General features: G+C 43.2%; 1 protein-coding gene across 4 annotated transcripts in view; it reads left to right on the top strand.

Moving 5' to 3' along the window:
* Nucleotides 1–11,253, top strand: part of PLAC1 (placenta enriched 1) — a 212,263-nt gene extending 201,010 nt beyond the window's left edge. For all 4 annotated transcript variants that reach the window (XM_043896013.1, XM_043896015.1, XM_043896014.1 and 1 more), the window contains exon 2: nt 10,528–11,253. In XM_043896013.1, the coding sequence (XP_043751948.1) occupies nt 10,586–11,125 (540 nt within the window). In that variant the 5' untranslated portion in view covers nt 10,528–10,585 and the 3' untranslated portion in view covers nt 11,126–11,253. The remainder of the gene's footprint in view (nt 1–10,527) is intronic.
* The last annotated feature ends 16,736 nt before the right edge of the window (nt 11,254–27,989 follow it).

Genomic DNA, 27,989 nt, shown 5'->3' with positions numbered 1-27,989 from the left:
TCCCTAATGTATCTGAGCCTCAACTTCTTCTTCTGTAAAATGGGGCCATTACTAAGAGTACCTCCCACACGGGGTTGCTGTGAGGATTCAGTGAGATACGGCAAGTAAAGCCTCTTAACACAGTGTCTCAGTAAATGTTTGTTTCCTTCCTTCCTTCTTCAGAGGAATTTCAGTTTCTCCACCAGATGAACAGCCTTGGGTGGACTCAGTTTCCTTGTTCCCATAACTTAGGAATACAAAGAAAACTTTAAAAAGTGACAGTGGAAACACAAATGACACGTTCAGCCTCTGTCTAACAGGTCTGCCATCTTCAGCCTGTGAATACTCTGTTCTTCCTCTTATCATTTTCAAACCTGGGGCTATTCTGGAAAGTTCGGTCTCTGCCCTTCACTGCCATTTGCCCTCTTAGAGCTTCTCTCAGCTTTTCGCAGCTGTGGGAAGTTGCTCCCAAAGGCCCTCTGTTCCTTTTGTTTGCTCTGCTCCCTTGGCTGAGTTTGAGGGTCAATTCTTCTCCCTCTCCTAAACAACCCAGCCGCCAGCACTGACGCAGAGTTCGCCACGTATCTTGAAGCAGTGGTCCATAGGTCAAGTCATTGCAGGACTTTCCCTTCCTTGCCACAATGATTTGCTCACTATAGTATCTTCCAATTTTGTATCTGGCGTAAAGGCGAAGAGAAACCAGGCAGGCTCCTGGGAAGGCCCAAGGCCTAGAGTCTCCACCCTTCTGGGCCCCCATTTCCACAGTTTTAACATGTGATGTTTGCTTTTGAGGACCTTACAGGATTGCTGCAAGGATCAACGGAGATAACGAGAGAACACACTCTATGGGAGGGGTGTCTCTATACACAGAAAAGATAGCCAAACTAAAGAAAAAAGGAGAGATTTATTGCCACATGTGACTCATATATATTGAAACAAACTTCCAAAAATCCTAGGATTCTGTAATTGCTTAGAACATTGCAAAGAAGCACAAAAAGAGTCGGGGGGGGGGGTTGTTGTTCCCCCCACTCCTTTCTAGGTTGAATAGAGAATATTTAGACTTTTGAGCACTTGCCCTGTAGCTATGACGCTAGTTCCAAGGAGCAGAGCCCCAACCATTCCATTCAGTGCAGGAAGTTTGTAAAGAGAACCCCCAGTGTGAGACTTTCAGAAGTTGTGCTGCTTGAAAAGGTCAAGTCAGCCCCCCATCATTTAGAGCTAGACAGTAAGCCCCATTCTGATGGCTACATTGTGACTCACCCTCCCTTCTCCCCTGGCACCTTATCCTTGTCACTGCCACCAATATCAACAAGGGCCAGTCACAACAAAAACCTGGCTGAAGACTCAGGTCCCTGTGAGGCTGTATTGTGTAGTCCTGTATATATCAGGAAGATGTATGTAAATAACTGCATACTGTGTGTGTGTGTGTATTCTCTCCTGCCTGTATTCATAATATATGCACTAATTATGACCACATTATAATACATGATTATGAACACATTATGAGTTATGATCATATATTACGAACACACACATGGGAACACACATGCGGCATTTGGTGATAGAGCCTTCAAGACACTATAATCTAACCTCCCACATAGGACAGGAATTCCCTCTCCAGCCATCCTGACAAGTGACCACCCAGACTCTACCAGAAGGCCTGCAGAGAACCAAGGAAGCTTAGTTCTACAACAGACTTCTCTGTGCATTTTTGGACAACTTTTAAAGTTAGAAAAAGCCTTCCTGATGTTACACTAAAATCTCTCTCCCTCCCTCCTTTCACTCTCTTGCAGCATCCAGTACCACCAGCAGCTTTAGACAGTACCTTTAGACAGCCTCCTTTCTTTACAACTTCCTGTCTCCAATCCTGGTTAGTTAGTATCTTCCTAATCCCAAGGGGAATTTAACGTTGTAACAAGACAAAGAGTCAGAATGTTCATCCTTTCAAACTCTTATCTCAGGAAGGAGGCATGTGTGTCTGTTCAATTTGTTGGAAAAATATATTTATTAGTTTCCTAAGGCTGCTGTACAAAGTAGCCCAAACTGGGAGGCTTAAAACAACAAAAGTATATTCTCTCACAGTTCTGGAAGCTAGAAGTCCAAGATCAAAATGTCATCAGGGCCATGCTCTCTCTCTGATGGCTCTAGGAGAGGATCCTTCATTGCCTCTTCTAGTTTCTGATGTTTGATGAAAATCCTGGGCCTTCTTTGGCTTGTAAATGCATCGCTCCAGTCATGTGGCTGTCTTCTCCCTGTGACTTCACATCATCTTCCCTCTGTGTCCAAATTTCCCCTTTTAGTAAGAGCATCAGTCATATTGGATTAGAGCCCACCCTAATGATCTCATTTTAATTTCATTATCTCTATAAAGACCCTATTTCCAAATAAGGTTACATTCTGGGGTACTGGGGGTGAGGACTTCAACATATGAATATGAGGGGACATAATTCCACATGTATATGTGTATATATATACACACATATACATTTATAGGTAAATGATGTAAGTTCAACAGCTTGGCCCTTGAGAAATCTTTCAGAAAAGAGGCCTTTGTTCTTAGTTAAGGGGAAGATAGATTTTCAGGAGTAGAGACCCTCCTCTTTTTGTTGTTAATATATATTTTAATAGTATTATATACCACATATGTATATATTATCAGATATAATAATGTAACAGGTTAGCCTAACATTATATGTTATATATTTACTTTTAAATATATATACATTATAATAGACAGATGATGAACACAGGTTCAACATATCATGTATCTATTTTAATGAAAGACTAATTGCATAGAGAAGGTATCAAGCCGACACTCTGTCTTAAGTTTTTCAACATTTCTGGGATAAGGACCTATCATACCAAAAGTCAAATTTTTGTTATATAAAAGTTACAGATGGCAGAGGTGGAGAGTGATATCTACCAGTGAAATACAATAGCACATGTGGAGATGGGGTCAACTTCAAAGCATTCTAGGGGAGCACTCAGGCTGGGGGCACTGAAACAAAACCTGGAGTTTGCCTGGATCTCTCTCAGTCTAGAGTTGGTGGAGTGGATTGAGCGAGTCTGGCCCAGAGTGAGCCAAGGGTCAGCTTGCGCTGGGGAAGACTTAATCCATCTTGCCTCTGATTTTTCAGAAACCTCTGGTGCTTTTTGATTTCCACCTCTGTGCTCAGAACTGACAGTGGACATGTAGATGAGCTATAAGGAGGAACAGACATCCAGCCCATGTTTTGGTTCCTCCTTGTAGCTAAGGGAATCCATCCATGGGCGACTTAGGAGATCTGTGTCCACTGGCTTCAGTCAACCCAGTGGTTCCAGGAAGCCCCTTCTAGGCACCCAGCACTCTTCAGTACCTTGTGGACCTGAGACTTTCAGTTCTGATGATACTGTGTCTCTCAGTTGCCTGACTTGGTCTGGGTGGTCTTAAGAATTTCTTCTCTCCTCCCATGTAAAGCCAGACCAGAGAAAGTTGCACCTATCTTCTGTGCAGAGGTTGACTTCATTCACTTATCTGATACCATCAGAGTGGGGGTAGCCTGTGAATCTCCCATTACATCTAGGCATGCTGCTACTTGTTGCTTGGTTGCTTAATAGCAGGAAGGAGGACAGTGACCCGGGTCAGGGAGTTAGTGCACGGAGTGCTGGCTCCGTTTGGAGTAGCTGGCTAGGAGCTAATCGAGAGGGCAGTGGGTACAGTTGGCCTGGGCCGACATACAGCCCTTGGCATCAGGAAGCTCAGTAGATAGGCAGGTGGATAAGTGGGCAGGACTCTTGATGTGGGCCCCACACTTTCTACCAAGAAAATTTTCACTGTTGCCCCAGGACTTCAAGGAGGAGTTTGGGGAATGAGTGGAGGAGAGATTTAGCCAGTAACAAGGTTCAGGCCTTTAGGAGTTGGATAAGGAGGCACAGGGGAAGATGGTAATTTCTGGTGGTTCCTTCATTCTTTTATCCAATAACTATGTACTGAGTATTTACCATGTACCAGACACTATAGTAGATCAAGACTCAGCTCCCTAAAGAATTTACAGCCCAAGCATTAAGGGGTGGGAAAAAATAGTAAGGATCATGGCAACAGCAGGAAATAGATTTGGGTTTTCCTTTCTTCTTAATGTGTGTGTCTGTGTATTCATCCATTTGTCCATCTGTGTGTGCCTGTATATGTGTGTGAGAGAAAGAGAGAGGGAGAGAAGGATTTGTTTTTCCTACAATGTCCTGGCCTCAGGGCAATGCCTCTTTACCTATTCCAATATGCAGGCAAGCCTCCCAAGCTATAGGCTCCCTAACAATGGGCAACAGCTTTCCTACCAAAGAAACCTTTTCTAAACCCTTTCTCCCTCTCGGGAGCCAAGGGATGGTGAATGGCCTCAGTCAGGGTGTACACACGTGGACCAAGTGGCCACATTCTGGGTGGGGGCACACACAAGGTAGCTTTGGGTTTGGGAGAGCCACATATTAGTCAAGTCAGGTAAAAATCAGCCAAACAGTCTGTAGTCAACTGTGGTTTGATTTGGACTTAAGCCATCCTTCAGCTGGGGCCGTAGACGTGCACCTCACTTTAAGAAAACCTGTACCCAAAAATCCCAATTTTGAAAGGGAGAGAGGAATGTGCCTGACCATTTTTGAAAGCCATCTAGAGTCCTTGTTTATTGACACAGGTGTATCAAAGAGGTGGTGAAGCCCTTGAAGGAGCGTCTGATTCAGTCCCCGGCCTTCTGATGGTAACACCCGGAAGTCATCTTGGGCGAAGGAGCCTTTCTCTGGTTTGGGCAGCCTTCCAGAGATGACTAATGGGTTAAAAAGGCGGCTATGCTGCTGCGGACTTGCAACCTCTGCCCAGACACAAACTTACCTTGTCTTTTGAAATGAGAAGGGACTCTGGGGCTTTGTGGCAAAGGGTGTCATTTTCTGAAAAATCAAACTCAAATAAATTATTAAATTAACACATAAACTGGATTAGGGGCACACATTTGGGATTTTCCTTACATTTTATGGAAATTATGAAATACATCCCTTCGTTCAACTTTAAAAACTGAACTCAGCTTCTCTTCACGAAAGGGAGCGAGTTCCCATAACCTGATATTTGCCATTTCCACCAAAATGCAGCTTTCTATATTTATTGGAAATGCTTATGTTCAGTCAGGGTATGGTTTACCCTTGTTTCATAGGTTTATTATGACTTGATTTCACATCAGACTCCTCACCTTTTAGTAACCAAATTTATGACCCAGCGAAAACTTCTCTCTCTTACAAGGAGCTTGGATTCTTACTTATTTCGCAACCTTTATTTGTGCATGAGATGAACCATGACATTTAAACTATGCTTGATAGCTTAACAGATTATAAGAACAAAACCAGATGGCCCAAACAAAAATAATGCTTTGATTGCCTTCAAATTCAATGTCAAAAATTAAAAACAGCTTTCAAAAAGCCTTGCCCTTTTTTTTTTTTTCAGAAACGACTTTGGATCATATATATTTATATAGACTTTTCTGCTCCCCCCAAAACTAAAAGTATAGAAACTAAAAATTTAACAATGATTATTTTGAGATCAAAGAATGCTTTCTTTTTTTTCTATATCTCCCAATTTTTCTACAGTTTTTTCCCTCCACTGTTTCCACCTTTAGAATCAGAGAAAAAAAAAACACTTTTAATGATTAGTTTAATTTGAATGAAATCTTTCCTAGGGTTGAGTCAAGGTGTTTTCCTCGGTTGAGAGAATGGACATTGTTAAGCATTAGCAGTTCATAATTCTTCTTCCTCACCAAACAATGAATAATGTGTGGTTACTTTAACAGCTTGCTTCGTGAGGCTAGAAAACGAAACTGGGCCCAGATTTCTTTAGAATGAATGTAAATTCTACCAAAGCAGTAATTTAATTTTCTAACTCACCTTAATGTACCTTCAGCATCATTAATATAATCACAATGCTCACTTTCTTTGAGAGCAGCAAACCAAGTAATTTTTTAAAACTGGGCCTCAATTTTAAAAGGCTCCCAAGCTTTGAGATAGTTGGCTGGGCAAAGTCAACATGTGACTATTTGAATTTCTAAACTAAAGGGTCCACAGAGTGTTAGGATTCTTCTGTTTTTATTTTTTAGAAGGATTTTTATTCCAACTCAGATTCATTTTTCTTCAAATCAGCTGCAAGAGCGTGAACAAACTTTGCTGCAAATCAATGCCCTGACAGTTATATTTCCCTGAGATAATTGCATACTGCCTTGGAGTTTCCTTTTCCCCTCTGTTTCCTTTTGTTTTGACAACAAGATTCTGGGAAAACAATATACAAGTGATAACTCTGCTGTCATGAGTATACTGAATTTTAAAAATAAATAACTGTCGACCCCAAAAGCTTCCAGGAGCCTATGGAGTGAATTCTTTTTCCAAACTGTTCTCAAACCAGATGTGGAAATGTTTAGCTAATTCCCCTCCCCATTCCCCATGCAAAGAGTTCATATGTGTCTTTAACGACATCAGAGGCGATGGGGAGGCAAAAGTCCTGTCTGCTTTCAAGGAGATTTGTGTTATACATCTCCATTCGCTCACCAACATCACAAGACTAAGTTGGACTTCAGCTTTTGTCTCTCTTGAAAAGTATCTTTTTTTCCCTGAGATTAAAAATGCTCTGTGTTTAGACCAATATTCAATCTCTTTCTTGTAAGACATTAAGAAATAGAGTTCATATTCCCAGAATGAAACGTTTCTTTTTTTTTAATGTAAAAGATGTATTAAGATTTAGGCTTATTCGGGAATTTTTTTAAAAGGGGAAAGGAGGAAAACTCTTTTGAAAGGACTGATGGAAACTGTGTATGCATAAACCACATTTAGAAAAACAGAAAGCTACTGTACTCTATAGCTACAAGGAAAGCAAACATTTTGCATCCACGTGTCATTAGCAGCTCTGGATTTGCTGGCCTCTCTATAGTTCAGTTCAGGACTGTAGGTACCAATAGCTGAGCCCTGTTTGGTTATACAAATGCATCGAAACTCATAGATTCTGGGATGTCACAGGGATAATTTGCAGTTTTTCTAACAGTCCAACCTCCTCTAAGAAGCCAGGGTGAGCGTTCCCCTCTCTGCAGTTATTTCTTCCCCAAATCTCAACTCCCTCAGCTCCTGCGATGCTGTGCACAGACCCAACTATGGCTAAAAATAGCTCTCATTTGGCATCCCGCACAGCCCTCTCTTCTCTCACCCCCTTCCCATCATTAGCCCTTCAACCCTCTTTTTCCTCTGCTCCCCCTCACCCTGTAATCAAAGCCCACCCTCTCCCTCCCCAGTCAAGTCCAAGATCCCATTCTACCAGCACATCTCAGCTGGATGTTAGAAAGGGCTGCTGACTTGATGAATTCACACTGTGTTGTGAATGAGTTATAACCATCCCTTAACTCACACCCACACTCCCACACACACACCCTCTAACTTCCCTGGGAATTGCAGGCATTAGGGAAGGGAGGCTGCCCACTTCTGATGACCTGTGCTCAGCAAAACGGAGCAACTCCCCAAGAGCGGCATTAAGCTAAGCCTTAGCAAGTTCATTAGCAAGTGCCTTCTGCTCTCTCGTGATGTCCCAACTCCTCTCTCTCACCTTAGGGATGCAGCCATTTTTTTTCCTTTGGTCACACACAGCTTATGGGATCTTAGTTCCCCAACTAGGGATCGGTCCAGCACCCGCTGCATTGGAGGCACAGAGTCTTAACCTCTGGACCACCAGGGAAGTCCCTAGAGATGCAGTCTTAAACATAGGTCCCACTAACTTCATTTTTCAGTTTTATCTGAGCCCAAGCTATGTTGTCACACACATTTATTGCTCCAATCTTGTGGCAATCTTGTGGTTACAAGAAAATCAGAGGAAACAAATTCTGTCCTATGCTAAATAAACTCCCAAACTCAGTGATGTTTACTAAACCCCTTCCTTCAAGACTGATTCAGTGAACGTAATTCAAAAAGTTAATATTGGGGGTGAGAGTGAGGTAGTCTAAAATGATTGGTTTGGGGGCAACTGTAATGTTTCTCAGACAATCTGGGCTTTTTATAATTCTCTTTGGATTAACCATGAGAAGGAGGAGAAGGGAAGATAGAAAAGATGTTCAAGGGAAGGAGAAGAAGTGGATGGGTAACTCCCTGGATGAGAACACAGCCTTAAACTTGGTCTCAGTTTTGGGGTTTGAGCAACAAAACTGGAGTGGAAGGATTGTTTCCCTGACCTATTCCAGGAAGTGCTTAAAAGGGAGGTTTTTGCTCAGGGCAAATAGGTCCAGACTGTGAGACGACGTGAAGGAAGGAGGAAAGAGGGGGAGAGAGAGAGAGAGAAGGACGCTCCTAAAGCGAGCTCAGGACAAGGTGATCTTCCTGAGACCCAGACAATAGTGCAGCAGTGATGGAGTGATGACCTCAGCTTCCAGAAGCAACCTCAGCAAATACACATCATTCTGGAGCAAGTAGCTTGTTTATTTAGCTGTTGAGTCATTATCCAGGAGCAGCTGGCATCAGAATTGACTTGGTTTTTGTTGTTGCTGTGGTCATCATCACTTTATTTTGTTTGGTTGGTTTGTTGGAGGGGTAAGAAGGTTGAGTGTTCGGTTTGTTGCTGCTGTTATTTTTGGTTGGTTTTTTCTTTTTTTTTTTCTTTCTTTTTTTGCTTTGGTTTGAAAAACAAACCAAAAAATAGTCTTAAGAGAGACATTTCAGAACAAAGAGGAAAGGAAGGAGCCAGGTAAACCTCTCAGGCTTCTCTTTACACCTCAACATCCTCAAGAGAATAAGGAGTCAGTAACAAGGGAGGGAAAGACAGTGGCACCAATCCGATCAAGTGCTGACATAAAAACAAAACTTTTCATCCAGGCCACAGCAGCTGGCTAGTGGGCTCCTCTGCCATTAAAGAAAACAGCAAATTCATCAGTATCAAAGGAAGATAAAGAGCTGCATTTTTGCAACTGAGAAAGAGGGGAAGAAAGAACTCTCTTAGGATGCTTTTTTATTTAGCACAGTGCTGGGCACATAGTAGACACTCAAGAGATCAATGAGTTCATTTACTCAAGGATTACTTAACTCATCAAGGAACAAAAGTAAAACCCTGCATAGACATTTCCTTTGAAATTTTAGGCACTTTTCTATTTGATTTATTCTATTTTCACTTTTAAAATTTTAAAATGAAAGCTGAGTTGAACAATATGTGATGATATTCCTGTTCCTTCCTTCTTTCTTCATGTGTACCCCTTCTGAAGCAGTGCTTTAGACACTTGTTCTTAGCTTGACTCCTTTTTATTACTCTGCCTGTCACTCTTTAGGAGGTAAAAGCAATAGGACTGGGAAATGGCTAGAAAGCTTCCTATTGAAAAAGAAAATAAATTTAAAAGACCAGTGAAAATAAAAGAATGTCAAGCAAAGCATATGACTCCATGAGGTGCAAGCCATGGCCACAAAGAACACCTTAAGAGATGCCTTGACAATCAATGTGTAAAGTGCAAACCCATGACTTGCTTTCTTCAATATGGGACTTTTGTGTAGTTTTCATGTGTAATATGGATGGGGAAATGTCAAAATAAAACCGTTATGTTTTTATTTCTGCAATTTCACTATTTTACAAGGTGCCCTGAGGAATATATTAGGGAATCTGTTGGTTTTAATGGCCTATGATGCTACTGCTGGCATTTTAAAAGCATTCATTTGATCCCTTTAAGTGAGCCACTTGTTTGTTGGAAATAAACCACAATTTCTTGCTGGGTTTTCATTTCATTAAATTTGTTGCTAACCAAAAGACGGCAATAGAGAAGAGTTCATTAGTATGGTATAGGGGAGGACATTGGGGCCTTCAGGAGGAAAGTGCTGTCAGCTTGAATTAAACTGTTATTTTCTGTCACCTTATTTAATGTTTGGCATGAAAACAGTTTTGTTTTCTTTTTTGTTGGGGTTGCACACAAAGGAATGCTACTCCTAATCAGTGTAGACTTTCATTGTATATGTGAGGGAGTTGTGTTTTATACCAAAACAACATGGTAAAGTCATTTAAAGAAATTATTGTAGTTATCTAGAAACCCATGAGTTCCAACAATGAAATAAAAATTCAGTTCCCTCTCACAACGATATTTTCCTTTGTTTCTTATTTTTTTTTCAGTTTTATTGAGGTATAATAGACAAATAAAATTGGAAGAGATTTAAAGTGTACAACATGTTGATCTGACATACATTTACATTGTGAAAGAATTCCCCCTATTGAGTTAATTAAACACATCCCTCACCTCACATGTTTAGCTTTTTTTCTTTTCAGTGAGAACATTTAAGTTCTACTCTCTTCAATTTTTTTTCCAATGCTTTAAGAATGGCCTCTTTTTTTTTTTTTTTTTTTTTGGCTACACTGCATGGCATACGGAATCTTAGTTCCTGGACCAGGAATTGAACCCATGTCCCCTGCAGTGGATGCAAGGAATCTTAACCACTGGACCACCAAGGAAGTCCCTGGCCTTTTGTTTATTTTAAATGGTCATGTTTGAACTTACCATAAGAAATAAAATTATTTACCTTTTGTGTTTTTGTGTGCTCTAGAACTCCTCACGGGATAGCTTCCTGTTTCCTGAGAGTCGTTACCTGATAAGCTACCAGAATGAAAGTTTTCGAGCTGATCATCCTCACCTCTGTGTTTTCAGCCTGTTCCGGACAAAATCCAATGACTGTACTGTGCTCCACAGACTGGTTCATGGTCACGGTACACCCCTTCATGTTGAACAACGACGTATATGTGCACTTCCATGAGCTACACTTGGGCCTGGGTTGCCCTGCCAACCATGTTCAGCCATATGCCTACCAATTCACCTACCGTGTGACAGAATGTGGTATCAGGGCCAAGGCTATCTCCCAGGACACGGTTCTCTACAGCACCGAGATATACTACACTTCCAAGCGTACCTCATCTACGTATGTGATTCCAGTGTCATGCACTGCCCCGATATGTTCCCCATGGCTCACAATGGCCTGTTCCAGGAATTTGGCCCCCAATGGAGGGATCACAACCCGAAATGGCGAGACATGCTATGAAGTGTTCACCTTGTCACAATCCAGCCAAAGGCCCAACTGCTATTGTCTGCGTTGTGTCTACAATGAAAGAGGGCAGAGCCGAGCCCCACATCATCAAGCAGACAAATAGAAGCTCTTATGACCCTCCCATGTGTGCTTTTGAGAAAGAACAACTCATGGTGATTTCATGAATGAGCTTTTTTAAAAAGTTTTTTTGTATATTCTTAGGGAAAAAATAAAATCCTGCTGGCATAGAAATATCAGTTGGGCATTTTTATTTCATAAACACATACAAAGCTTTTACTATGCACCAGACACTCATCTAAGTGCTTTACAAATACGAGTGCCTGGTCCTTTCTCTAAGATGACTTCTCTCTCCTTTAAGGGCCCCCAATGAATCCCTCCATCTGTCTACGCATGTCCCTGAAACTCTACACCACCCAACTTAGCACTTAGCCACATACCTTCTTAGTTTGATCTATCACTTTTCTGTATCACTTTTTGTCCATGGAATGCAGAATTCACACTAGTGATTTATAAACTACCAGTGGTTCTAGGAATCACTCAACTCACATCCCACCAACTAGAAGGTAAACTCCTGAGGCCAAGGGGTAGATCTTATACTCAGTCACAGACCGATAGTACTCTGAAAAGTTGCCCAACCTATGTGATCAGAAATTTTTCAGCCAAGCCTGGCTATCCATTACTGTTCTCAAAGACTTGCAAAGGGAAGGTACACCAGTTTATTCAACAGTGAGTTCTCTGGGTCTCTTTTATAAGTGCACTAATCCCATTCATGAAGACTCAATTCTCATGACCTAATTACCTTCCAAGGGCCCCACCTCCTAATACTATTACATTGGGGGTTAGGATTTCAACATACAAATTAGGGAGGGGGGACAAATACCCAGTATATTGCAGTCATGGCCATCGAAGAAACACAGCTGTTCACTTAAAAATCTCCTGCCCCTTCTTGAGGAAAACTAGGTAACAATCCCTGAAAACAATGTGTTCATTCAACGAACAGCACCCTCATCCTATGTTCTGGGTATTATGTTAGATGCTGAGCATGCATTGGTGAACAAGACTAACACGGTCAAATCAGGAGAAGACAAGTAAATAAGCCTAAGGAGCTAGAAACTATTCTAGCCCAGAGAATGGGCCTGTTCAGAGGCCTGAGGATCAGGGATGTGGCCATCAGAGAAACAACAATTAGTTTAATCCAATGCAATTGGAGTGGAGGGCAGTTGACAGCAGTGAGAAATGGGGTAGAAAAGTAGCAATAAACAAGGCTGTGTACAAGAGAATGAGGACTGCCCTTCCCCAACCTTTCTTCAGAGGCTTATGGATTATTAAACACTAAAACACCTATAAATAACATAGCAAACTGTCAGTACTAGATATAGTACACCTGGACTACACGTGCAAGTTGTGCACTTGACAACCTCAAGGGGCAATATTCGTGGAGACACCCCCTGGGGCTGTGCAACGTATCAGCCTTGGAGGACACTCAAGACCTACTCACTAATAACAGTTGTTACCATATGCCTGATACATTATACACATGAACTTATCTAATCCTCCCAACTGCTCTGCAAGATAAAAATTATTTTCTCTGTTTTCTAGATGAGGAACCTGAGTCTCAGAGAAATTGAGGCTAGACAGTAAATACGTAACATCACTGGGATTCAAACCCAGGTTGGACTAGCTCCGAAATGCATTTTCCTCCCCTACACTTAACACTCCCTCCCAGAGAGGAGAAGCTTCCAGTTGGGTTGAAAGATCCAAGAAGATTTCCTGGTTGAGACCGGCAGTGATCTCACTCTTAGAAGATAAGGAGGAGTTGGCTAAGCAGAAAGTAGGACAAGGGGCATCCTTTATGAGCCTAAGAACTGGCACAGGGCAATTAAGTGCACTGTTAATGGGAAGACACGTAGTGGGTTAGGGCTGTAAGTTAGGTGACAGGACATGAGAAGAACAAACAGGGGAAGGTGTAGAAGTGTAGGAAGAGATGAAAATGAAAATGATTTCAAGTGAAGAACAATAAGACTTCATTCATTTTAGCCTATGAAACAGTTAAATGTCTATAGAAGCCCCATTCCTGATCAAGAGAGAAATTGAGCTGTGCAGGCAAATTTGGAGTGTGACAGACTCCAGACCCTGGAGCAGAGAAGACAGGCTTCATGGAGGCCATGAGATTGGAGCTAAGGTCTGACAGGATATAGGTGAAAAAGAAGAGACTGAATCAAAGAAGATGTCATCACTTAGAGCCCTGGAAGCTCAGAAGACATGGTCAGTTCTGGCTTTAAGTAAGGAAACTGGAATGAGGGTAGAGGATGGGGGTGAAGATGAGTCCAGGTTGGACAAGTTGAGTTGGAGATGATAGTGATATCCAAGGGAACATGTCCAGGAATTAGTTCAAGAAATTGAGCTTCCTTGAACTAGAGCTCAAGAAAAGGGTATAAGAGGTAATTACTGGGAGATAAAGCCTTGGGAAGATGACATGAATCTAGGCGATTAGGATCAGAGAATGAAAACTCCCTAACATTCAATCTTCAAGGCACAGTTGCAAAAAAGAGATAGAGACAACAAAGGATACCAAAGAGAAGTGATCAAGAGATGAAAGAAGTGTGACTCATGGGATTCTAGACCAGAGACCTGGGTGAGTTAGTTTTTCCAGTGCAGCAGATAAGTCAAGATGGAATAAGCCTAGGCCTCATGGAATCGGGGGCATTTGAACTAGGCCTTGAGTGAAAGAGAGGATTTCATCAGGTGAAGATGGAGGGCAAAGGTATTCTAGGCAAAGGAAATAGCAAGAACAAAGATGCAAAGCAATATTGTATCAAGAATCATATTTTACCTGGGTAAAAATCTCTGTATAATTAGGTGTAATTTTTTTCAGAATTCAAGAGTAATCTGCACTTGTTGACTCACACATGTCATTACTCAGTAAAAGCAAACTTCAACCATTTCAGTTCCATGTTTGATCTTTTCTGCTTGATCATGGGCTTCTTGAGCATGGGAGACCCTGTCCTATTTGTTTGCTTGTTTGTGTTGCTTTTCTCTTATGTAGTACTTGGTGAAGGTATTCAGTAGGTGCTCAAGCCTGTTTGGTGACTGTTACTGAGAAAGGGCCTGAAAGTTCATAAACATAGAAACCATTCAAAAGATGGGAAGATAAAAATGCTTTAAGAAAAAACCACATTTTGAGTTGGCTAATTTATTTACCTTTTGACATGCCACTCTAAAATGGTATTTTCTTCCTTTATTGTGCTAATGTCCATTTCGCTTTTAAAGTGACATGATTTTATAAAAATCTACCACATAGTTTTAATCATATTTGTGATAATAATAAGAAATGCTTTATTGCCCTCAAAAGAAATGAGCATTTTCACATTCTGTTCACTCTCTGGGAAAGCCAAAAATGTTTGAAACCATGTGTTATGATAATTGCTTGTCAAATAATTTAAACTATTTCACTGATAGAAGGAGAGTCAAAGTAACACTTAAATTTTAATCCTTATACCCTGAAAACAGGGTGTTATAATACTAATTATAAAACAGCAAACCAGATTTTTAAAAAACAGTATAAAGTATATATAAATGTCAAGGGCAAAGAGTCTTTTATCCCTAATGTTAACTAATAGGCCATTTTGGAGCTGCATGTCAATACTCCCATCCCTCCATTCCTCCATCAAGAATGAAAGTCTGACCAAGCATTAAACTAAACACAGCATGTTCACACACACACGCAGACAGAGGCACACACACACCATGTTTATAAGAAATACACTGTCCAAAAAAAAAAAAAAAGAAATACATCATCAAAGATCAAATGTTTAAAGAAAGGCTAATTTATGAAGTAACATCTTTTAATTCTTTCTCTCTGTTTTCTTTAAATCGAATTAGCATTGCAATCCCTATGGTTGATCTTTATGATATATTGCTTAAAGTGTAATTATAGTTGTTTATTCCCATAAAGGAGAGAAAGAGAGGACAGGGAGAGAGACAGAGACTGAGAGAGACATAAGGAGAGGGCTTTCAGTCTTGTGACTTTCTACAACTTTTTCAGAAAACAAATCTGATCAATTCATGATCAGATTTCAGCTTATAAACTTATACACTGATTATACAATTATAAAACTTTCTGTATTAGTTATCTGTTGCTGAACAACGTGCATGCATGCCAAGTTGCTTCAGTCATGTCCGACTCTTTTCAACTCTACAGACTGAAGACCACCAGACTCCTCTGCCCATGGGATTCTTCAGGCAAGAATACTGGAGTGAGTTGCCATTTCCTCCTCCAGGGGATCTTCCCGACCCAGGGATCAAACTCGTGTCTCCTATGTCTCCTGCATTGGTAGATGGGTTCTTTACCACTAGCGCCACTCGGGAAGCCCTTGCTGAATAACAAATTACCCCAAAACAGGACTTTTCAGGGGGCTCAATCCCTGGTCCGAGAACTAAGATCCCACAGGCCATTTGGTGCAGCCAAAAAACAAAAAAAATTACCCCAGAACAACAACTAGTTATTCTCTCATGGTTTCTGTGGATCAAGAACCTAGGCACAATGTAGCCAAGTGCCTCTGACTCAAGATCTCTGAGGAGATGCCATCAAATTGTCATTTCAAGATGCAACTGGGGTTGGAGATTCCACTTCCAAGCTCACTCAAGGGGCTGTTGGGAGGAGGCCTCACTTCCTCTCTGTGAGCCTCTCCATAGGCTGCCTGAGTGTTCTCATGGTATTGAAGATGATAATGACAACAAAGATAGGAAGTGGGAGAAGGGGGAGGGAAGGAGAGGAGGGACAGAGTCCAAGTTGGAAGCCACAGGCTTTTTGTAACCCAGTCTCAGAAGTGACATCTCGCCACTTCTGCCATGTTCTATTTGTTAGGGAAGTGACTCTGGAGGTCCAGCCCCTACATGAGGGAAGGGGATTATACAAAGGTGGGAGCACCAGGAGGCGGGATCACTGGGGACCATCCTAGTGATGACCTTAACTCCACAAATGAGACATTCTTCAATTTATCTGTGTATATACAATCAATTTACAATCAATGGCAGGACACAGCCTGGGTGGAAAAATACATGATAAGTCACTGCTGTACCCTTGCCTTTGTCGGGTCTATTTTCCTTCTCTGGGGAAAATAAGTCCTACCAGCTGCAAATTACAAGCCCGACTGACTGGTGAAAAGTATTCCAGAGGAAGCTTCTATTTATTTTTCTAAGACGACATTGCTGAAGACATTTAAAGCGAAAGGGGAAAAGTGTAAAAGGTAAATCAAATAACATAAATGATGATGCTAGTTCAGATCAGACCAACGATGTCCTAATGCAACTCAGTGGGAGTGGGGAGATGGGGGAATCTGAGTCATATATATGTGTATGCACATGTTTTTTATATATCCCTTGAGAAGGAAATGTCAATCCACTCCAGTATTCTTGCCTGGAAAATTCCACGGACAGTGGAACCTGGAAAGCTACAGTCCATGGGGTCGCAAAACATGGGACACAATGAGCGACTGAGCCACACACACACACACACACACTATATATATATATATATATGGCATTAGCCAGCTTCAAAATTGAGTGGCAGGGGACTTTGTTCATTGATTTATATATATATATATACTAACACAATGCTTCCCACCATCACTCTTCCCATTACTACTTTCTTTCTTTTCTTGCTTTGTTCCTATCCAATCCACAACCATCTGGCTTGGCCAATGATGAAGTTCCTGTAACTTATCTGAAGGATAATGCAATGAAATCAGAGTAGTTCCCAGAATTATTAAACAGCAGGAACTGAGAGGGGCTAACAGGGTCTGAGCAGGTGGGGGATTGCAGGAGGCTTCATAAACAAGTTCCCGGAAGTGAAATGACAGGCTTGCCCTTCCCTGCCTGGCTCTGTCAGCCTTCATTTGTAGATGTTCTCTGACAGGCAAGGGGGAATTGCTCTGAGTCAGAGAATTAAATGCTAATACCAGTTTTCAAATGTAAAGGAACACACAAAAAAATCCCTGCCAGCTGTCTAAAAACTTACCACTCCCCCCTTCAAAAGCACTTATATTCTACAGTTACCAGGAGGAATATTTAAATGACTCAAGTTATTTTCAATGTTATTTTAACTTTGTCACACACACCCTATTATATAAACACCAGGCTAATGTAAATTATTCACCTTTTAAAGTTACTTCAAAATTTTTGACTTTTAGCCAAATACGTATTTCTTTCTAGCAAGAATTCTTTTGAGTTGTAACTCTACAACTTAAATACATACACATCTTTAAAAGTTTATTTTCCAAGTAATGCCCATAGAATATTCTGTTTTCTAAACTGCATTTACATGACAACATACTGAAAGAAAGCCAGTGTGAGGAGAGGAGAAATAAGTCCTAAAGCCAAGTCCTAAAGCCATAGTGAGACTGGTTTCTTTGGGGTTAGAAAAACCTCAGCCCTCCCCACTACCAACAGAGGGTCAAGTTGGGAACAAATTGACCCAAAAGTAAGCCTCAATGTCATTCCTACACTAACTCCCTATAATGATTTGCAGTCTGCAATCAAAATAAAATTATCTCTTCAAAAATCTGGATTTTATGATCCAAGCTACAAATTAATTCTCGTGTTCATTTCATATTTCATCTGCTTAATTTTTGCTCTACCAAGCTATAGAGAAATCACACTTTTCTGATTATATTGAAGCACCTAAGCTCAAATATGTTGGGATATTTGGTTACAGCGACTACAATGAATATTTAAGTTGCCCAAGTTGCTTTCAGTGTTGTTTTAACTTCTTGAAAATATTTAATGGCAATTTTTTAGCTGCCCATGAAAAAAAACATTCTTCAGTTTGAAGCTCTGCCATCACCAAAACGATTAGCCTCAGTCCAGAAGGTGTGTTTCCATTCCTCTGTTCCATCAAATCAGCACATGAGGTTAAATTTCTGTATTCTTTTTTTTTTAATTTCTGTATTCTTTTGGTGAATTTTTTTTGCCTGATATTTACTGGTATTTTAAAACATATTTTTATGACTAATGTCACAGGAAATTGATTATCCTTAAAGGCCAGTCAAGTCCTAGTCAGGGGCAGGGGGGTATATTTTGGTGGGGGCCTATGCAGTTGTCTGAGAAATAGAAAAAAGGGAAGAAAAGGGGGTAGGGAGAGGAAGAAAGAGAAAAGCTGCTGGGGAAGAAAGTCTAGCACATCACCTGATACACAGTAGGCATATATGAAGCAGTATTTTTCCATCTGCCCTCTTCTCCAGTAAGAAAACTCACTCCTGTGTGCACGAAGACGAGGATATTCCAATGGTTCCGATCGTCCTAGGTTTATCACAGTTTTAGTTTGTAGAGTTACCAGGTAAGCCCAGTGAATCTATTGCAAACAGTTTTCATTACATCACACTCCTCAAGGCCCTTCAAAGACTCCTCACGGTCCCATAATTAAATCAAGACTCCTCTGCCTACTTCCACACCCCTCTAATCTATTTGTCCTGGAGGGGCAGACGTTATTTGTCCAGTTCAACCTCCAACTAATTCCCCAAAAGATAGCCTCTGTCTTGCTGAGTCTCTCTCCTTTTAACTCTTCTCTATCTGCAGGCCCCTGAACATACTGTTTTCCCCATTCCGTTCAAATTGCAATTTCCCTTCAAAAATCAGCTTGAAACTTAAAAGTATGAAATGATGGTGGGGGACTACCCTGGTGGGCCAGGGGTTAAGATTCCACGTTTCCAATGCAGGGGACACGGGTTTGATCCCTGGTCAGGGAACTAAGATCCCATACACTGTGCCTCACAGACAAAAAAATAAAAAATAAAAATAAATCAAATGATGGAGGTAGTTTTTCAGGAGAGGGTTTCTAGTCCTGAGTAGCTAATTTAAAATAAACTAATTCCATATTACTAAAGGGGATGAGTTTCAAATGTCAATATCAGACCAACTTGTTAAGCAACCATGTTGGCTTTGGGTTAGACAACCCTTGGCGCCAAGGGTACCAAAGGGCACCTAAGCCAACTGTTGAGGATATTGGCCACAAGCTTCACCACCGACACAACACGACATTCCCCTCACTCCCTCCATCTCTTTTCCCTTCTCAGGTAGCATTTATTTGAAAATCTGCATTGGACACCAACTGACACAAGTAATTGTGCAAAGTGCTGAGAAGAGATCCATAGATGGGCATGTCCTTACCTTCTAGGGGCTTCCTATCTGCTAGGAAGAGACTTGGAATGACTAGCTTTATTAATGTGCTATGACGGGACAGGCCAGAGGCAGTTAACTCGAACCTGAGATCATCTGAGAAGGCTTCAGGGAGGAGATGGCATTTGGGCTGAGCCTTGAGGGATGAGGAAATGAGAAGAGCAAAAATCTCCTGCATGGAAGCTGTGGCTGGAGGGTGGAGGGGTACAACTAGAGGGGCGGATCAAAGCCAGGCTAGAGATGGCCTTGAAGGCCACATTCAAGGACTACACTTCCGTTGTGCGATTTTTTAGTGTCAAGGATCAATATGATCAGAATTGTGTTTTTAGAGTTGAACTTAAGGAACTAGGGTGAGAGGGGCCAAACTAAGCTGGGAGATGAACAGGGAGGCTGAGAAGGTTACCTTGGTGACCTAGGGGTGGCAAGTTAAGGGTTTGCATTAGAAGACAGAGAAGGAACGAGGGGAAGGACTTGATTTTCTTTTTCTTCTTTCACCTTCCTCCTTTCTCTTTTTTGTCCTTGCCCTTATTCTCTGCCTCCCTCCTCTTTCCTTGCCTGAGGCCTAAGCATTCCTTGGGGACGCTGAGCTAAGGAAGCTGCTGAAGCCCTGGGTTTAGGGCACATGCTAAAATGGAAAACTGGACCCAGATCTCCAGCTCCATTTCCTGCCAATGGATGGAGCTCACCCTGATCATTAGCTACTGTGAAATCCCACCTGATTTTAAACGCAAGAATTATTTTAGAGACAGGAGGTAAAAGAAACGACATTTCCCACCAGTCCTAGAAACTCTACATATTAAGTCTTTTAAATATTTTTTTAATGCAAATAGCTATGTTATGGACACAAGAAGAAGAAGTTCTGGATATTTTGGCATTAATAGCTTTAATATTAATGCTTCAGTTATACACACTGACTTTCCTTCCTTTCCTATTTCAACAAATATTTCATGGTTTGGAAAACACATCTTGGTTTCAAACAAAGATAGCATCCCTTAGCACTGTTCACTTTCCTGTCCCCTCCTCCTATCTCTGCCCAGCGAGATATTATTTTCCCCTAGGAGTAGCAAGATCCTAAAAGTGAAGTTGTTCCAACTTGGGGAGCTCTGTGCTTTTGACAGCACCTCCTTGGTGCTGGCCAATTTGGAGCTTTAAAAGAAATTTTTTTTATATAAAAGGAGTAACCAACTGTCCAAATGCACTTCAGCTTCCCTGAATCCAATTGCATTTGACGTGTTGACATTGCTCTATACTGAGTTTTTGTTTTTATTTCTTCTGTATAATTAGGTAATAAGGCTCAAGGAAAGTGCTAGAAGTGTAAGATTAGAAATTGATCATAATGTTTACGGTGAAAGCAAGTGACCAAATCTTGTCCAGGAGGTGGGCTTTCATCTCCATGCCCCTGTCATTATACTGTGCTGTGAGCTCACCCTGGTGCAAAGGAGAGTCCAGCTGGCTTACAGGATGAGGACCCTGTAGGGCCAGCACAGTGTAGAGACTAAAGTCACCCTCCACCCCTCCACTGTGGCCTTCCTTTGTGCAAAGATCTGATCATTTCTGTCATCTGAGAGAGTCTTTGATTTCATGGGCCAAAATCCAGGAATAATTAAGACAATAATAGTGCACACCCAACAAGAAAAACATGCCCTGTTTAAAGAAGAAATCCCAGCAGTATTGAAGGCAGTGATTTCGCATCTTTGAAAAGAGACTTCGAAATCAAAAGCAACAGCCATCAAGGACTTACTAAGCTCCTCCTTGGCAGAAAGGAAAAATTTACTAATTTATTCTACTTTTTCCTGGTGAGATCATGGGGTTGGGAGAAGTTAAGATTTGACATTTCCCACCCACCACCCCCCCCCCAAAGTTCTAAGTTTTGCAAAAAGCTATTTTTTATCATAACCAATTTCTCAAAATAAAATAAAAATTACTAAGGTGCACTATCTTTTTTGTTAAATCTGACAGTAGGGCAGGCATGAGTCTATTATTTCTGCTCACTACTAGCCTTTTCTTGAACCCTGAAAAAAAAAAAGCTTTTACAAATAACACAGTAGAAGCTTCATAACACAATTCCAGTTGTTTTCTTTCTGTTAAATCTGTAACTCTATCCTGATTTTATCTCTCTGAAGACTTCTGGATATTTACAACATAAGGAAAATATTGTTTCCCTAACTCAAGGCCTTCGTGAAAAACATAATCACAAAAGACACTTCTAGTTAAAATGAAAATGCTAAGTTCTAGACATTTTGTTTACAGTGTAAAAAAGATTTTCAATTCAACTCCTTTTCCTAGTATCTAATTCCAAAGATTTATTTGCAATTGCTTTTCAGAAAACACTTTCCAAAAATTCTTCTAAATACCTTGTTATGGGTTACTTCCTTGCTGAATTTCTCCAGTCTAGGGCTAATTTATTTTCCTCAGCTGCACCTTCAGAGCCTTCAGAGATTTTTTAAAACTCTCCTCCCACCGCTGACTAGAATTATTTCTTATCAAGGTAATTTCTGAACATTTCAGGGAGGAAAAAAATATGTGCTATTTTCCTGAAAATACCTGCTTTGAAGCTGAATTTCAGAAACGACCAAAAAAAAAAAAAACAACAAATAATGAATGGTGTCCACTTCATTTGGGGGTCCCAGGTTGCCCAGCGAGAAGTTCCCTCCTTGACACCGGGGGTTGGTGGGCTGCGGCTGGGTTTTAATGCCAGGCTGAGTTTCTAAGCGACTCTTAGAGCAACTTCTGTTTTGTGAGGTTGGGAAGGGCCTACTAAAATGAGAAGCCATTTGCAGAATCAGGGTTTGTTTCAGAGGTCCTAAGAAAACCTAAGGAAATCCTTAAGACATCATATTTGAAAAATACTCGAAGATTGTTCACTTGAGTAAATACTTAGCTTGCCCGCCCTCACTTTCTGCGGCCTGTAGCCATATTACTCACCCTCAAAGCATTCATCAATATTCAACTGGCTCTCTAATTTGCTGATGTAGCAAGAAGAGTTTAATAAAGGAAACTTGCTTTTTTCCCCCCCTTTGGAGGACGTGCCACAAACTCCACTTTTATCTTATAGTGCTGGAAGTGTCTGCCCTTCTGCTAATCCAAAGAGGGGAATGCACGCTTGCGCGCAGTTAGATCAACCCAAGCAAATTACCCACGAAGCCGAGCCTTAAAAGCCCAGAAAAAGTCTTTCACCCCAAGGACACTGGAGCTTTATAAATGATCTATCTGAGGATTTAGAAGCTTGTTCAGTCACGTCTGACAGCCCGACAAACTTTCAGCCCTGTCCACGAAGCATTCTGAAAACTTTCAGAGGGAAATTAGCATTTAGAAATAACTTCTGAGCACCCACCGAACCCTTACACGTCACTGCAGTCTTAAAACCTTTCCTGAAAATCAAATCTTGGCCTGTAAAATCTTTTTGGTTAATTTTTGAAAATAGTTTTGCAAACCCTGGAAGAGTCTACTCTCCCTCCCGCCCCCCACCTCTAAAAAAATAAAGAAAACAGCCGCAGAGGCAAGGGACAGGCCGCGCAGCACTTGCAGCGCCTCGGGTCTGCGAGATCGCCCTTGCAAAGAAATTAACAGTTGACATCGGCGCTCCAGAAACCTCAGGAAAATGCATGCGAGAGTTAAGTAGCTCAAGAAACTTGAGCGCCGAGTAAGGCAGAATCCGTGGTTTTATTTTTGTATACTGATTTTGTGTGTGTGTGTGTGTGTGTGTGTGTGTGTGTGTGTGTGTGTGTGTGTTGTATGTGTTGCTCTTTTTCTTTCAGCACCTGATTTTTTTTTTTCCAGTGCAGCGCGCGATTCCCCACCACCCCGAGTTCAGGGCGCAGGCCGCTACAGCCCTAGCCACCCTCGGTGAACGTGGGGGACCCGGGCCGCGGCGGCGGCGTCAGGCGCGCGGCTCCAGCTCCCCGCGGCCCATCCGTTTTCTAGTCCGTCCGCCGCGCGGGCGGCTGGGCAGAGCTGAGCCGAGCGAGTCGGAGTCGCACCCGGGCTGGCTGAGTCGCCCGCGGAGCCCCCTGCCCAGACCGGCGCGCTCGGCAGCTCCTCCGCCGCGCTGTGCCCCGGCCGCCCACCTGCCCCGAGGCCCCCGGGTGCCTCCGGGCCTGCGTCCCGTGTCCGGGGCGGTGGCCGCTGCCGGCCAGCGCTACCCATTGCCCTTCCCGTCCAGAACTCGCTGGTCTGAGCCCTGCGTGCTGACAGATTTGTCCCACCCGGGACAGGGAGGGAGAAAGGAGTCGCGCTCCTTTTCCTAGACAGCATTGAGGCGCTGTTTTTTTTTTTTTTTTTTTTAACGAGGAGAGCGAGTTCTCACAAATTTTTTATTATGACATTTTGCAAGTAGACAGGAAAGTTGAAGGAACAGTACAACAAACGTCCACTTATCCCCCACCTGGATGTAACAACTTAACACACTATAACACTCGCTTCCTCTGTCTGGCACAATGTGCGCGCGTGTAGGCTGTATCATCTGAAAACTGCAGACATTTCACCTCTCCACTCCAGCCTTCATCTTCTAAGGGCATCCTCCTACCTACCTTCAATACTATTCTCACTATTCTCACCTAAGAAAATCAACTCTCCGTCCCTAACAGCCGTTAGCATTTACAATAAGGGCTCATTTCCCTCCTGTTGCCCCGGGTCAACCTTAAAACTGTTTCCCCTTCTTGGACCGGGAGGGGTGCAGACAGTTGTTCCATCCTCCGGGCTCTGTGCCCCCAGCGGACGGCCTGCAAGTACGGGGCCCGCCCCGGGGCCGCTCTCCCCGAGGGCTTGGAGGGGTGGCGTGGGCAGGGGAGTCCCCACTAGGCTGGCCTCAAACGCTTGGGGAAAGCGCTACGCTCACGCGGTCCGAAGCACCCCCGCCCCATTTCCTCTCCCAACAAGTCAGGCACCCCCAGCCGGCACAGCGCCAGGGGCGTTGCTCAGTCACCTCGCTCCCTACGGGCAGCTCAGGGGGCACCGCGAGGGGACCAGTGGGCGCGGGGTGGCGTCCGTCCTACACTTCTGGGCGCGCGCTGCGCTACCCTGTGCCCGTGGCTTTGCCGTGTCCCATTCTTTTTTCTCCCTGAACCCCGGCTCTTCGACTCTGTACCGGCTCTACTGGATGCCCCGTGCCCTTCTCGGCCCCATCCCGGCTGCGGGCCAAGGTTGTGGCGTGGAGCGCCCACACACACACACACACACACACACACACACACCCCGCCCCCCCCAGCCCTCCCCCGCTCCCCTGCTCCCCTCCTCCCCTCCCCCTTTCCGCCCCCGGGCCGGGAGCAGCGCGCCGAAGGGGGGGGGGGGCGTGGGCGCCGCGTGGCCACGCCCCCGGAGCCGGCTTTTTCTAGAGCCGCTGCTGGAGGCTCTCCGCCGGCCGCCCAGCTTGCCTCCCAGGGTGCGCGCGGCTCCGGTCCCGCGCTCCGCTCCGCTCCGCCTCCGCCACGCCGCTCTCCGAGCTTCGGCTGCAGCCAACGCAGGAGCGCGCCCTCCCGCGCCGCCACCCTGAACCCCGGCCCCGGGCTCCCGCCTCTCCGCGCCCGGCTCCGGTCCCTATGGCTCGGGACCCGGTCCCTCGCCCCCCGCGCCCTCGCCGACCTCAAGCCCCGACCCCGCTCCCCTCCCGGGCCCCGCTCTCTCGCTGTCTGTCTCACCCCTCCGCACCCCCTCCATTCCTCCCTCTCTCTTTTGCTTGCTTGCTCGTTCGCTAGCTCTCAGACGCGGCGAAGCAGCTTCGCAGGAAAATCCCAGAAACCTTTGCAAAAAGCTGACAATGAAATTTAAGAAATTCTTCGATTTCGGCGCCATTTTCGAGTGGATCGAGAGGTGACATGCGATTTTTTTAAAAGGGACTTGTTGGCTGGTATTTCTCCCTTTAATCACGTTGGTTACGCCAGACTGAAAAAAAAGCGAGTTACCACGCTGAAAAAGTTATGGGCTGCTTTGGGATTGTAAAGCATGTTGGGGGGGCCGGGGTGCGGGCGAAACAGACACATGAGTGGGCTGGGAGAATTCTTAGGAAACGGGCTGGAAAAAGCTAAGATGGAGGGGTGGGGAGAGAAAATCGAGTAAGGGGCTGTGACCGCTTGTCAGCCTCGCTAGAGTCGGGATCCACTGGTTTTGATGGACTGTACATGAATTTTTCGTGGCTCTGATTTGTAAGCCGTAAAATATGTCTTGGAAATAAATGTGTGATTAGTTTTGCACTGTCTTTTCCCAACTAAAACTTTCAAGGTTGTTTAGTTTTCCCTGTAGGAAACATGACGTTGGGAAAGTCGGCATGAATGAGCCAAGGGAAGGTACATCGTGTTTGTGGTGGGGGGGAAGAAGGCATCTGCAAAGTTAAGACAAAACGTTGTAAAATATGAACAGTGGAAGAGGCGCATTCTTTGGCTCTCAAATGATTTGGCCCAACACAGTTCAGTTCAGAAGGGGTGGGTGGGGCTATGGGCAACTTGAAAAGTATCGATTCTTTGTCTATTGTATCAGCGACTGACTCTCTTCTGAAGTGACAAGACGCCTCTTTGTAATCTCTTTTCGTAAGTAAACTTTAATCTAAGGGGAAATCCATAAACTAGGGGAGCTAAGTCGCTTTTTAGGAATGTAAGTCGTTGTACTGTCACTGGGAGAGAAAAAACGGGTTAAATGACAGGTACAAATGAATTCGATTCCAGTGAGTTGGCAGAGCAATCTGGACGGGACCTTCGCCTTTGACACCATTGCTATTTCGAATGAACTTTTGTTTTTCTAAGTAGTCAACTAAGGAAATGTTAAATGAGGGATGACTTTAATATCTGATGTGAGGGTTCTCATATTTGTGTGGGGCATAAATATTTAATTGGGAGAAGGTTGTGGAGTTTTAAAGTAAAACTGTACATTTGCTAAACATGTTTTTTTTTCTTTCTTTTTAAGGGCAACCAAGGACGTTTATCTCCATTAATCCCAAAAGTGAGAGTTGTTTGTAAATAGCATAGCCAAAACAAGATGGAATTTACAGACACTTAAATGTATGTCCCAATTTAGGGAACGAGTTATTAATAAATTAGTTTACCATAAGTAGTGCATTTGGTAACACTGGATCTCAGTCTGGTGTTATGAATTTTGTAATTAGTCTCACTGAATACTCTGAACATTTTATCATCTAATAAACAGGACACAGCATCCATTATACTTGTTTTAAAAAACCGATGTAAATTTTAAATGAACCAAAACACTTAACAGACGTGAATACTTGTCGTGTCTATTACTTGTATCAAAACATATTTTAACTTTCAAAACCATTAGCATTTTGTTCTAGTTGTGTTGTTTTAACTTACAGGTTTGTGATTGAGAGTTACAGATTTATTTCCTTCTGCTTGACTATTCCGTTTAAACACTGTGGGAAAGGATGCGTGTAACTTATTGCTAATGTGTGTCCATTTTAAAAAGGAAAAAGCGGTATGTAATGAGTTAATCATTAAGGAGTATGCACAGTGCCGGCCATTTCAGAACGGGAAAGCATTTCTGGGGAACTGCTTGAGACAAGAAGGATTGATCTGACATCAAGTATTTAAACTTTTTGACTTGTGTTTTGATAGCTGATATTAAAAGGTACAAATTACTTATGAATAAGTTTGAGTTAGTTTCATATGTAAACATCCAGATATTTCATCTCAGAACAGTTATCTCTCATTCTTTAATACCTTTAAAGAGAAGTCAAGGCAGGGTGTTTGCTGTAATAAGGAAGCACTGGTGAGTTCAAGAGGACATCTCATGCTTCTAGGGATGGATCTGTATTTCCCAACCATCATATATGTTAAAATCAGCTGAAGCCACGAGAGACATTTTGGTGATCTTCTTTAAGTCAATAAACGAAAAGTTATTGTTTTTTTAGTGGGGCTTATTTATAACATACACCAGGAAGAAGTTTCAGGAAGACTTTGAAGCAGGCAAGAGTGATCCAGATGTTGCCAAACTGCCTCAATTTCTTTTCTTACTATTCTTTCCTTCAGAAGTAAGATTCTTTCCCACCCTAATTCCTCTCTCTCTCAGCCCTCTGCCTTTCACCACTACACTTTCCCAAGATTCATCCTCTGAGGGAAAAAAAAGAAGAAATCGAGTAACATTCTTCACTCCACCTGCTGATCCTGGAAATCAAATTTCTAAAAAGTATGTCGGTTTGGACTGACGTTTTGCTTTATTCCTCGCCGTCGGGTGGGACGGGGGGGTCTTCCTTCCAGTCACCTTGTCTTTCTCCACCTGCAGGTACCCCAGAGCGATCCTCCTTCGTTAACTCCGAGGGGATGCAGCAGCAATTCATGTTTTGAAGTGCTTTAAATGGTTCAAAACGTGAGGCGCTGCTATACCCCCTTGCGAGGAAGTAGGAAGGTGGGGTTCTGCTAGCCGTGCATGCGTTCCCGCGGAGCACCGGCTCCCCAGGCCAGCTCTGGACCAGGTAGGTGAGTGGAGGCTTGCATCTCTCTTCCTCTTCCCTCGGCCTTTTCACCTCCCACGAGGCTCCGCCAGAATCCGAGGAGAGCGCTGCTGCTCGCCCGGGGGCTGGGGGCTGGGGATGGTCGGGGCCACGCGCGCGGAGAAAGGGGTTGCTGTGCAAACACTCAGCCGTGCCCTAGCAGCGGGAACAGTACTGCAGTGGGCGATCAGTGATCTGGAGTATTGTTTCTGCTGCCCGGGCAAGGCTGGGACTCCCGCACGGGCGCACCCACCAGGTAAGTCCTAGTCCAGTGCCCGCCTTGTCTGCTCCGGCAGCGAGACCCGGGTGAGGCGCGTTTGTCCTCGCTCCAACCTTTGCCCGCCTTTGAATAGATGTG

Source organism: Cervus elaphus, chromosome X (genome assembly GCF_910594005.1).
Source record: "Cervus elaphus chromosome X, mCerEla1.1, whole genome shotgun sequence".
Taxonomy (NCBI): Eukaryota; Metazoa; Chordata; class Mammalia; order Artiodactyla; family Cervidae; genus Cervus; species Cervus elaphus.
This window is presented reverse-complemented; position numbering and strand designations above follow the sequence as displayed.